General features: G+C 38.0%; 1 protein-coding gene across 1 annotated transcript; it reads right to left on the bottom strand.

Moving 5' to 3' along the window:
• Nucleotides 1–419: 419 nt before the first annotated feature.
• LOC131623660 (probable aquaporin SIP2-1) lies at nt 420–1326 on the bottom strand. The gene is made up of 3 exons (XM_058894668.1): nt 1030–1326; nt 672–935; nt 420–575 (listed from the first exon to the last, which is right to left on the bottom strand). The coding sequence occupies exons 1-3, from the start codon at nt 1324–1326 to the stop codon at nt 420–422; spliced, it is 717 nt and encodes a 238-aa protein (XP_058750651.1).
• Nucleotides 1327–12594: the final 11268 nt, after the last annotated feature.

Raw genomic sequence — 12594 nt, 5'->3', positions numbered from 1 at the left:
TGCAACAGATTTCAGAGATATACTTCTGTTAAAAACTACGAAAACAAAATTCTAGATTCACTCAACTTTGTTTTGACCTTATCTGAGTTTTGGACATTTTTAGTGTGTCGGAAATACATTTCCGTAATTTAGAGGCATTTATGGGTTTTTACGGAATTGTGTTAGCACCACTAAAAGTATAATGAAAAATCCCCAAAATATATAATATTTATGGAGCCTAAGTTTTTTTTGTTTAACTAATTAGTTCCGATCCAAATAGTGAAGACTAATTTGATTTCGTGGTTTTAAAATCCAAAATATTAAAGTTTTATAAGACTAAATTTGGTGAAGTTAGGGTAGGATTGGATCTGGTCGCAAAATATATAAATAAGATCCTAGGAAGCCAAATCACACATTTATTTTTAAATAATGAAATTTCTTTAATCTGATTTACTTTTTGAGCCTGTTTTAAAACGTCGTACTAAAAATCTGAATGTACACATTGCCAGAATAGTTGCCATTACAGGGGCAATCCAATACACGAAGATGTGTTCCATTGTTATGTGATCCCCTCGACCATAAGTCCATGCCATTACCTAAACATGTCAATCACGGATTGGTATCAAAACATTATAAAAAAAGCATTCTATAGTTCACACTACCATAACTGAGAAATCAAAGTAGCTACTTACAGAAGCGGGGTTCATACAACCACCGGTTAGATTAGAGCCAAGTATATGAAGTGTTAACTTGGATAGGCTGGAAATCCAAGTCTTCATGAAGAAACTTTTGCTGATTCTTGTTGCGGAAAGCACAAGTGAAATGCTTACAATTACAAATGTTAATATTCCTTCTGTCAATGCTCCTTGAAGAATGTCAACATTCAAATGTGGTCCATGTCCTACTTCCGGAATAGCACCAATCACAAGTTTTACTCCAACAATATATCCAACCACCTGAAAGGATTATTATTATTAGAATATTCAAAATTCAATACTATCAGAATTCTCTCACTTTAGTGAGTCCCTCGAAAAAGAAGGAATAATCAACCTGAGCAGGAATTCTGAAACCAACACAGAAAAAGAAGTTACAAAAATCTCCAGTGATAGCATCGACCAAAACAGCGAGAGGATTGTAAGCACCGCCACGAGAAACCTTGGCAAGGAAAGCAAACAAGAACATGTTGGCTATGGAAAATGAGAGCTTCATAAACTCAGCAACATGATCATCAGTATTAGAAAAACCGAGAATTTTGAAGACGAATAATCGAACCAGAACACCAGAACATAGCCACATGAAAGATAGAACAAAATCTGATACAACAACCAACCTACTTCGTCGTGGCATCTTCAACAAAATAAGAAGCTCTATGAGATGATGTTTCCTTTGATGTTTAAAACGTGAATGAATCAAACAAACAAGGAGGGTGTTGATAACTATGATATACTTGAATGTGGTAGCTGCTAATTAACTAAGAAAATGATGTTGATTGTGAAATGTGGGGGAAGAAATGGGGTATTATTGTACTGAATGGGTACCATTGCCATGCAAATGTCGTTGTTGAATAAATTATGATGTTTGTATTATTCCCGGCATAACACATACTATGATTTAAATCGGAGTCTTAATAAAGCTCAACACAAATGTTAATATTGAGTAGATGAATATTTTGTTTCTAGTTCTGAGTCTAGATCTCAAAGTTGTGTCTACTGGATGAGTGCCATTGCCATGCAAATGTCATTATGATGTTTGTGTTATTTGGTACATCACTTATTGAGATTTAAATTAGATAAAAATATGGACAATTTTCCAATAGTATATTCTCAACCAATCAGATAATATTATTTAATTTTAACATATTTATTTATTTATTAAATAATATAATTATTTGTTGTTTTCAAAACATTTTATGCTAAAGTTAACCTTCCACAACTTTTTGAATATAATAGATGAGAATTCACCTTAAAAAAAAATCTAGTGATGCGGAAAGAAAAGAAGAAGCAAATGAATAATAAAATTAATAATCAAGATAGAAATATGAAAAAAATAATTCTAACTCACACGTGTCAAACATGGTTTTTTAATTACTGAAGTTAGAAAAAACTTTATTTTAACTAAAAAATACACTAGTACATACAACACTTTTCACATCAGTTGACTGACCAAGGTGAAAAAGTCAATAAGTGGGATATTGTAGGATGTTATGATAAGTCTGTCACATTTCACATCGAGTGACTAACCGAGGTGAAAAGGTCAATAAGTGAATAAAATGGATACCTAAGGCTTCCACCTCAGTTATCAAGTATAACTGAGAAGATAGGCTTTGTTTTTCACATCGAGCAAGGTGAAAAAGTCAATAAGTGGGATATTGTAGGATGTTATGATAAGTCTGTCACATTTCACATCGAGTGACTAACCGAGGTGAAAAGGTCAATAAGTGAATAAAATGGATACCTAAGGCTTCCACCTCAGTTATCAAGTATAACTGAGAAGATAGACTTTGTTTTTCACATCGAGCAATCTGTTAATCGAGGAAATAACCTATCCTTTTCACTTTAATTAAATGGGTAACCGATGAAATGGTGGTAGGGGATAGTTTTTAACATCGATTTTGAAGTCAATGTGAAATCCTATTTTTAATATATATATATATATATATATATATATATATATATATATATATATATATATATATATATATATATATATATATGTGATTTTAATTTACATGTTTTTTTTGTTGTTATGATCGGTATATTATTAAATCAAAACTTAAATGATACACATTTAGAACTATATATTTCACTGGCTACACTACAAAAGCAAAAATTATGTATATTTAAGTCGGATACACAAATTAGTATCATATATATTTAAATGGCTACACGACCAAACCAAAAACTTTACCTATTTACATCAGGTACACAAGATAAATTATATAATTATGCATATTCATTTTTTACAACAAAACTCAAATATATTAAATGGTTTAAATCCAAAAATCAAGAAAGCAAGTGGCCCAACATAGACATACATCATAAAAATCTTCTTTTGAGAATGATGTTTAATCGTTAAATACCTATAAGTTGAACGATATGTAAAAACACTTGAATAATAACACAAACCATTCAGGAAAAATCATTAATATCAAATCATAAATATATTACATACTACCAAGAGTCAACAATATTAGTAGAGACAATCTATAACTAATGTTCCATCACATGATACTCACACTCATGTCTTGATGGTTGTTGCCTCATCTACAAATAAGTTTTATACATTGAGTAACAATACACAAAAAACACAAGTTATTATAAATGTAAATGAATGTCACAATTAATTAGACCACTTACTTTAGAAATAATCATTTAACCTTTTTATTCCTAGCACCATGCAAATAATGGTATCCATCTATTGCTCTTGTTCCACGGGGAAACTAGAGTTTATCGGTGATCGATAGATGTAGATTGTAACAGTGGACTTGAGCTTCTAATGCGATGGAAGAGAGGCTAACCTACAAGGTTAACGCTCCTTCAAGAATCAGTATTAGAATTAGCTAATGTGAATGAGATTTGAATTTAATAGTACCTGAAAAAATGTCATGTTTCCTCTTATATAATAACATAGTTATAACAACTCGATATTCGCTTGGCATGCAATACGAAGATCCTTCCGATTGATCTTGGGTTGAGATCAATTGCATTCTTGACCAGGATAGCATACCAACACCGCACATGAAGAGATGAATCATTCATCTATTTAGGCTGTAACTATTCGATCTTCTGACTGACCCAAAATAGTTTCCCCCAAGTCCTTGCCTTTGTTCTTGTTAGGAGTAAATTAATGGTAAATTCATGTGTTAATAGAAGTGATTTAGTCTCCAAACCAATGCAAAATGTGATGAATCCATAGGTTTTTATGAAGAATTGAACTGAATAAGTTTAGTTCATGTATAAAGCAAATCGAATCACTTGTGGGTGTTATTGTTGCAGGTTTTGAGCTAAATTGGAACTTAAGAAGAACATGAGGAGGATAGAGAGCTTGAAGTCTCAAAGGCAAAGGAAAAAGTTGGTTTTTGCAAAGGTCGCGCCGCGAGAGTTCTTCCTTGCGCCGCGAAAACATCTCTGTTTGAGGCGCGCGCCGCGCCAGCCCGTTGCCGCGCCGCGGCCTCGGCGTTAAAAGCCCAAAAATTCTGTTTAAAAGCCCTAGCTTCCAAGAGAGAAAAGGTGGTTAGAGAACTTTGTGAAGAGCGAAATTAGGAGAGCATTCTGAGATTGCAGCCAAGAATAACAATTGAAGGCCAATTCTTTACCAATCGAAGACATTCCATTGATGAAGATGAATCCTTCTATTAATTCTTGTGTGTTCTTCATGTCTATGGAGAGCTAAATCCCTCTTGTTGAGTCTAAGGTAGTAGTTAACCTATGATTATACATTACCATTGATTAATTCCTGTGAACAATTATTTGAATTCATTATCAATAAGAAACCTTGTTTTTATTCTTAAATTATCGTTGAATCTTTGATCGAAAGAAAGGATTTAACTTTTGCCCTAGGTTACTATATTGATTCAATTGTAATTTGCAGAGATGGAATTGGAATTGGGTTTTCATAATTATCGTTCTTAATCACTATTATCGATATTGATATTTGGAGAGATCAAATCTCATACCGGTAAAAGTTTATCTAATTTGATTTGCAGACATGGAATCTTATTTGAGGATAAGTGAAGATAGTGATTCAAAGGATTGTTCTATTGGGAATTAATTGATAATTGTATAGGATTAGGTTGATGAACCCTAAAGGCTCAACATCTTTCTTTATTTGTTAACACAAAGTCCTTTACTTACTTTTATTTTATTATTTGCTTTTGATATTATTAGAAGTATAAAACAAACCAAACCAAATTTCCTAACTCAAAATAAACAACTATAGAACGGCAGTGATATTAACCAATCCCTGTGGATACGATATATTACAGAAAATATTTACCCACAAATACTTTCAACAAATTGGCGCCGTTGCCGGGGATTGGTGTCAATATTGCACGCATTGCAATAGTTCTTATTTTGAGTTTTAATTTTTATTTTCTCGATTTGGTTGTTTCACGTGTTTGTTAGTTTGTGCAGAAATTCGTGTATGCGCAGCAAAGTTCCCAGTGACCAACTTCTTTTTGATCCCGAGATCGAAAGGACCGCTAGGAGGCTAAAGAGCAAAGCACGAAGAAGAGCAAACATAGCAAGAACAAGAGACAACGCAACCGCGACATCGTCACAACAACTTGAAACTATTGACGAGTCGCAAGAAGGATTCTTCTTTCACGAACTATTCACGGAGGAAGAACCGGAAGTTATTATACAACCTACTGTTGGCAACATGGCAGCTAATGGTCCATGTGCTAATAGTCCAAGACTCAATCCTCAGTTCGCTAGAACTGCCGCCAACAGGCGACCGACAGAACTGAAGACCGGTATCATACAATTGATTTGTGCAAGTCCTTTCGCCGGATTGGACCATGAAGACCCGTACACACATCTTACTCGATTCTATGAGTTAGCAGGTACTACGGGTGTCGCTCAAGCTGACGAGGAAGCATTATTTAAGAGGTTGTTCCCACATTCTTTGTTATCTAAGGCAAAAGATTGGTACCTGGATCAACCAGAAGCAGTGATGACTAATTGGAACACATTGGAAGAAAAATTTCTAGAAAGGTTTTACTCTCAAAACCGATTCTTTGAAGCAAAAACAGCAATAGCAGTATTCTCTCAAGGTAGTAATGAATCTTTGAATGAAGCATGGGAAAGGTATAAAGCTATGTTGAGAAAGTGCAAAGGACACGGTTTTTCAGACGTTGATCAAATCCATATGTTCCGTAACGGTCTCACAGCTACAAACAAGACACTTTTGGACGCCACAGCTGGTGGTTCTCTCATGTCCAAAACACCTGAAGAAGCTACTCAGATAATAGAGCGAATGGCTCTAAATGATCGTCAAGGCAATCATGATCGAACAATAAGAGAGAAGAAACCCGGAATGTTAGAGTTGAACAACAGTGATGCTCTACTTGCTCAGAACAAATTGTTAACTTCACAAGTGGAACTTTTGACACAACAAATGTCTAAATTACCACAACAAATCAAGGAGCTGAACGGGGTATCTAATTCATATCAAGTTGCTAAGTGCGAATTGTGCAAGGGAGATCATCAAACAGGATTCTGCCCACTAGTGCAAGAAGAAGAAGTGAATTACATGAATAATAACCAAGGACAAAGGCCGAATCAATATCAAAATCAGCCATACCAACAAGGCTATCCGCCAAGATATAACAATCAAGGGTACCAACAAAGGCCACCGAATCAAGGGTATCAACAACAAGCCTTCCAACCGTACACTCAACCACCACCACAACAAGGAGGACAATCAAAGCTAGAAGAAACTATGACACAATTTATGCAAATGTCCATGACAAATCAAAAGAATCAAGACGCAGCTATAAAGAGTTTGGAAACTCAAGTGGGCCAACTTGCTAAGCAGATTGCCACTAATCAATCAAATGCAACTTTCTCGGCCAACACTCAAGAAAACCCAAGGGAACATTGCAAAGCAGTGGTAACAAGGTCTGGACAAAAAGGTGGAAAGGATGAGACGGAAATTAATGAGGTCGAAGACGATAAAGAAAAGGAAGATGAAAAACATGATGGAGAAGATGAAGAATATGAAATTATTAACAAGGGGGCTGAAGAGGAAGATATGAGTAGAGAAGTCAAGAAGGAGAAATTAAAAAGAAGGAGTGCTAAAGATAAGATGGCGAACAACACGATTCCAAGTCAACATTTGCCATATCCTCATGCTCCTTCAAAGAAAGACAACGCTAGACAATATGCCAGGTTTATGGAAATTTTTAAGCAACTACAAATTAATATTCCATTCTCTGAAGCTATTGCCCAAATGCCAAAATATGCGAAATTTATGAAAGATATCTTGACAAAGAAGAAAAGACCGGAAGAAGAAGAGGTTGTTATACTTGATGCACAATGTAGTGCTATCATATCGCGCCTTCCTCAAAAGGCGAGAGATCCTGGAAGAGTCACTTTACCGGTCACAATAGGAAATCAAAATATTGGGAATGGATTAATTGATCTCGGATCAAGCATAAATTTAATTCCTTTATCAATAGTCAAGCGGTTGGGAAATATTGAGATGAAAGCAACAAGAATGACTTTGCAACTAGCAGACAAGTCTACCACTCTCCCATATGGAATTGCACAAGACATGTTAGTGAAAGTTGACAAATTTTTGTTCCCGGTAGATTTTGTGGTGATTGATATGGAAGAAGATAAAGATTCACCTATCATTCTTGGAAGACCATTCATGAAAACAGCCCGGATGATGATTGACATCGATGACAGTATAATGAAGCTAAGAGTCCAAGATGAAGAGGTATGTTTTAACCTCTTTGATGCCATGAAACAACCTAAAGACAAGAATGATTGCTTTCGCATGGATGTAACTGAAGCAAGTGCCGAAGAAGTAGCAAGCCAAATTCATCTTTCTAACCCCTTAGAGAGATCTCTTGTTGATTCATTTAATGTTCTCACTCAAGAAGAAGAAAAAGAAATTGAGTTGTTTCTAAAAGAATTAGAGAAAGGTGGCAACACATCTAACAAAGAAGACAAAGTGGAGGATTTGGAGCTGAAAAAAGAAGTGAAAGAGTCGAAGCTAGAACTAAAATCGCTCCCAACTCATTTGAAGTATGTATTTTTAGATGAAGAGGGAAGTAAACCGGTCGTTATTAGCTCAAAATTAAATGCTACAGAAGAGGCAAGACTCATACAAATCCTTCAAAAGAATAAAGCAGCAATCGGATGGGTATTGGCAGATTTGAAAGGTATCAGCCCCGCATATTGCATGCACAAGATTATGTTAGAAGAAGACTTCAAACCAGTGGCCCAACCACAAAGAAGACTGAATCCCACAATGAAAGAGGTAGTAATGAAAGAGGTGATCAAACTCCTAGAAGCAGGAATGATTTACCCAATTTCTGATAGTGCATGGGTAAGTCCGGTGCAAGTTGTTCCAAAGAAGGGGGGCATGACGGTAATCCGTAATGACAAAAATGAACTCATACCTACTAGAACTGTGACCGGGTGGCGCATGTGCATAGATTACCGGAGACTCAACAAAGCAACAAGGAAAGACCACTTTCCATTACCATTCATGGATCAAATGCTTGAGAGATTATCGGGGCAGAATTACTATTGCTTTCTGGATGGGTATAACGGATACAATCAAATCGTAGTCAACCCAGAGGATCATGAGAAGACAGCATTTACATGTCCATTTGGAATCTTCGCATATAGGAGGATGCCATTTGGACTATGCAATGCCCCAGCAACTTTTCAACGATGCATGCAAGCCATATTCTCTGACCTTATCGAAAAGAGTATTGAAGTATTCATGGATGACTTTTCAGTGTTCGGAAAGACGTTTGATATATGCTTGAACAATCTAGACGTGGCACTTGGAAGGTGTATTGAGACCAATTTGATACTTAATTGGGAGAAGTGCCATTTTATGGTAACAGAAGGCATTGTACTCGGACACAAAGTATCTTCAAGAGGACTTGAAGTAGACCAAGCCAAGGTGGAGGTAATTTCAAAACTCCCACCTCCAATAAATGTCAAAGGAGTACGAAGCTTTTTAGGTCATGCAGGATTCTACAGAAGGTTTGTTAAAGATTTTTCCAAGATCGCCAAGCCTTTGAGTAATTTACTCAACCAAGGTACGTGTTTTAATTTTGATGAATCTTGTGTTAAAGCCTTCAATGACCTGAAAGAACGGCTAGCTACCGCACCTGTTATAGTAGCACCAGATTGGAACAACCATTTTGAACTCATGTGTGATGCTAGCGACTATGCCATAGGTGCGGTGTTAGGCCAACGGAAAGGAAAAGTTTTTCATGTCATACACTATGCAAGCAAGGTGCTAAATGACGCTCAAGTCAATTATGCTACCACAGAAAAAGAATTTTTAGCTATAGTGTATGCTCTTGAAAAATTCAGATCCTATCTCATTGGGTCAAAAGTGGTGATTTATACTGACCATGCAGCCATAAAATATTTGCTCACCAAACCGGATTCGAAGCAAAGACTCATTCGTTGGGTCCTTCTCTTACAAGAATTTGACATAGAAATCCGGGATAAAAAAGGGTCAGAAAATGTGGTAGCAGATCATTTATCTCGGTTGGTCAATGTAAATGTCACCAACCAAGAAGCTGAAATAAATGAGACATTCCCGGATGAACAACTTTTTGAAATACAAACAAGACCTTGGTTCGCCGACTTGGCTAATCATAAAGCAACCGGTATGATACCGGAGGACTTTGACTGGAACAAAAAGAAAAAGTTGTTAGCCGATGCAAAGTACTATGTGTGGGACGACCCATACTTGTTCAAGATAGGTAAGGATGGAATTCTAAGAAGATGTGTGACTGAAGAAGAAGCCCAACAAATCTTGTGGCATTGTCATAATTCACCAAGTGGTGGTCATTTTAATGGATGGAGGACGGCAACAAAGGTCCTCCAATCCGGATTTTTCTGGCCAACAATTTTCAAAGACGCCCATCACCATGCAAAGAGTTGTGACAAATGCCAAAGAGTTGGTGGGATAAGTAAACGGGATGAGATGCCACTTCAAACCATCATTGAAGTAGAAGTTTTTGATTGTTGGGCCATCGATTTTATGGGGCCATTTCTTCCCTCTTTTACTAACGAATATATTTTAGTTGCAGTGGATTATGTTTCCAAGTGGGTTGAAGCCATCGCTACACCAAAGGCGGATGCCAAAACAGTGCTAAATTTTTTAAATCGTAACATATTCACACGTTTTGGCATGCCTAGAGTGATCATAAGCGATGGTGGATCTCATTTTGTTAATGAACAGGTGGCAAAAGTGCTGGACAAATATCATATCAACCACAAGATAGCTTCACCTTATCATCCCCAAACCAACGGGCAAGCAGAGATTTCCAATCGAGCAATCAAGAACATTCTCGAGAAGACAGTGTCCGAGTCCCGTAAAGACTGGTCGGTAAGGATAGATGATGCCTTGTGGGCATATAGGACAGCATACAAAGCACCAACTGGTGCATCACCTTTTCAAATGGTTTATGGTAAGGCATGTCATTTACCGGTGGAGGTGGAGCACAAAGCACTATGGGCCCTTCGTTTCTTCAATAGAGATGATAGTTTGGCATATAAGAAGAGGAAGAATCAACTCCATGAACTTGAGGAATTCAGGTACCTAGCATATGAGTCTAATAAAATGTATAAGGAAAATATGAAAAGGTACCATGATAAGAGACTCAAAAAGAAAGAGTTCAAGGTAGGCGACCTTGTATTACTATTCAACTCCAGGCTCAGGCTCTTCCCAGGCAAATTAAAGTCTAAGTGGTCAGGACCATTTATAATCAAGGAAGTTAAACCCTACGGGGCCATTACTATTGAAGATGGTAAGACCAAAGACAGTTGGACCGTTAATGGAGAACGGTTAAAAAGCTATCTTGGGGGAGAGTTTGATAGAGAAGTATGCACAATCTCCCTGTTGAACTCCTAGTCAAAGGAGTTCGACCGTCGAGCCATGCGACGTTAAACGAAGCGCTTGTTGGGAGGCAACCCAACAGAGTAAGTTCCTTTAATTTTAAGTAAGTCCTTTTAATTTTTCTGTTAATTTCTATATGTTTATCATCAAATCAGTGCAATAAGCACAAGGAGGGTTATAACACATTGAAGTGGGGAAGCAAGCAAAAAAAGAAAAAAAAATTTTAATACCGCGCCGCGGACCTTTTGGGGGCGCCGCGACGCCAAACAGAGATAATTGCGCGCCGCGGGAGTGACCATGCGCGCCGCGGTAGGGTGAAAATAGAAAATAGACTTTAATTTGAAAACTGCTCACTTCCCCCTCATTCTGTGTTTTCAAACCTCCAACTCCTCAGAGCGAAACCTCGCGAATCTGCAGTACTGCCCACTAATCTTGTTAACTCTCACTCATCATTACTCAATCTACAGCAAGGTATGTTCCTCATTCTCTACTCTTGTGTTTTAGCATGTTTGTTTCACTTGAAGGTAACCCTAAATCTTAGGTATTAGGAATTTAATGACATTTGTGTGAACCCTAGGGTAGAAGACATTGATTTTGTGTTCAATTGCTCTGTTATGGTCTGATTAAGGGTGTTAGGGCCTTCAAAGAAGGTTCAGTGCAGGGAAGGAAACCCTCAGTTGCGCCGCAGCCGCGCCGCGGGAAACCGCAGTCGCGCCGCGGCTGGAGAAATTTTTTAAAATTTTGTTACTTTGTGTTGACCCTATCTATGGTTTGTTATTTGTGGTGTTAATTACAGATGAACCCAGCCAAGAGAGTGCGCACAAAGTCCACAAGCTCTGGTCCTAGAGGATCCCGTGCTACTGCAAGCCAAGCTGATAGATTTCTAGGTCGGGCCCAAGCAGACAGGTTCAAGAATCTGGGTTCCCGCACCATTTTAACTGAGAAAGTGGTTGTCCCCTTAGGACAAGGAGGGGGTCCTTTTGCTGCTATGTGGGATTTTCTTGAGAATAGGAACTGGAAACGTGTGTTCGAACCACACACCGTCATTGACTATGACATAGTAAAGGAATTCTATGCAAACGCTATCAAAACCACCGATGAATCAGTAGCCTACACATATCAATCCTATGTGAGAGGAAAAACTGTGGCATTTGATAGAGCTTCAATCAATGAATTTTTAGGGGAACCCCTCCAATTGACGGACAATGAGAGGTGTTTCTACAGACAAAATGTAACTAACTGCGTCAATCTTGTGGAGCTGATGTCTGAAACAATTTGTATTCCAGGGAGAGGACCAGAGCTTAGCCGGCAAGGAAATCCAACCCACTACAACAGGAAGGATCTGAGCATTCATGCAAGGGGCATTTTATCAGTGATCCTGTACAACATCAGGCCGAGGACACATGTTACCACGGTTCCGCTCGAACTGGCATTCCTGATAACCGCCATCATGACCGAGAACACTGTTGATGTTGCCTTCATTCTTTCGAATGAGCTGCGCCGAGCTGCATTGAGTGACACACAACATGGCATTAATGCCAAATGTGTGTTGCCACTACCTGGATTGATTATGGGGCTTTGTAAAGAAGCCGGAGTGGAAATTCCTGGACAGGGACATCACGTTATTAACACTTTTATTGATGATGTTTATATTGACAGGTTTTGTGCAAAGCCATACTACAAGGATCAAGCAACCGATCCTCCTCCAGCTGGACCTTCTGTTTCTGCAGCACCCCCTCAGGGTAGTGCAGCCCCTTTTGACCCTCTGGTAGCCCATCATTATTATTCTGCTATGTTTGAAGCAAATCAGAGGTCCCAGATCTTTCTGCACGATGCTATGCAGCAACAATTCAGGAACCTGTCTGTAGCTCCTGAAGAGAGAACTTTCCCAACCAGGGAAAGCTACTTCACTTACTGTGGTTGGCCGGAGACCAACCCTTTTCCTGTTGGGGTGATGCAGGTACTGGTACAGGTGCTGATGCAGGTGGTACTGCTGGGGCTGATAACCAAGGC

Source organism: Vicia villosa, unplaced genomic scaffold, assembly GCF_029867415.1.
Source record: "Vicia villosa cultivar HV-30 ecotype Madison, WI unplaced genomic scaffold, Vvil1.0 ctg.000077F_1_1, whole genome shotgun sequence".
In the NCBI taxonomy this organism is placed as follows: Eukaryota; Viridiplantae; Streptophyta; class Magnoliopsida; order Fabales; family Fabaceae; genus Vicia; species Vicia villosa.
The sequence above is the reverse complement of the archived record's forward strand: the minus strand, read 5'-3'. Positions and strand labels throughout refer to the sequence as shown.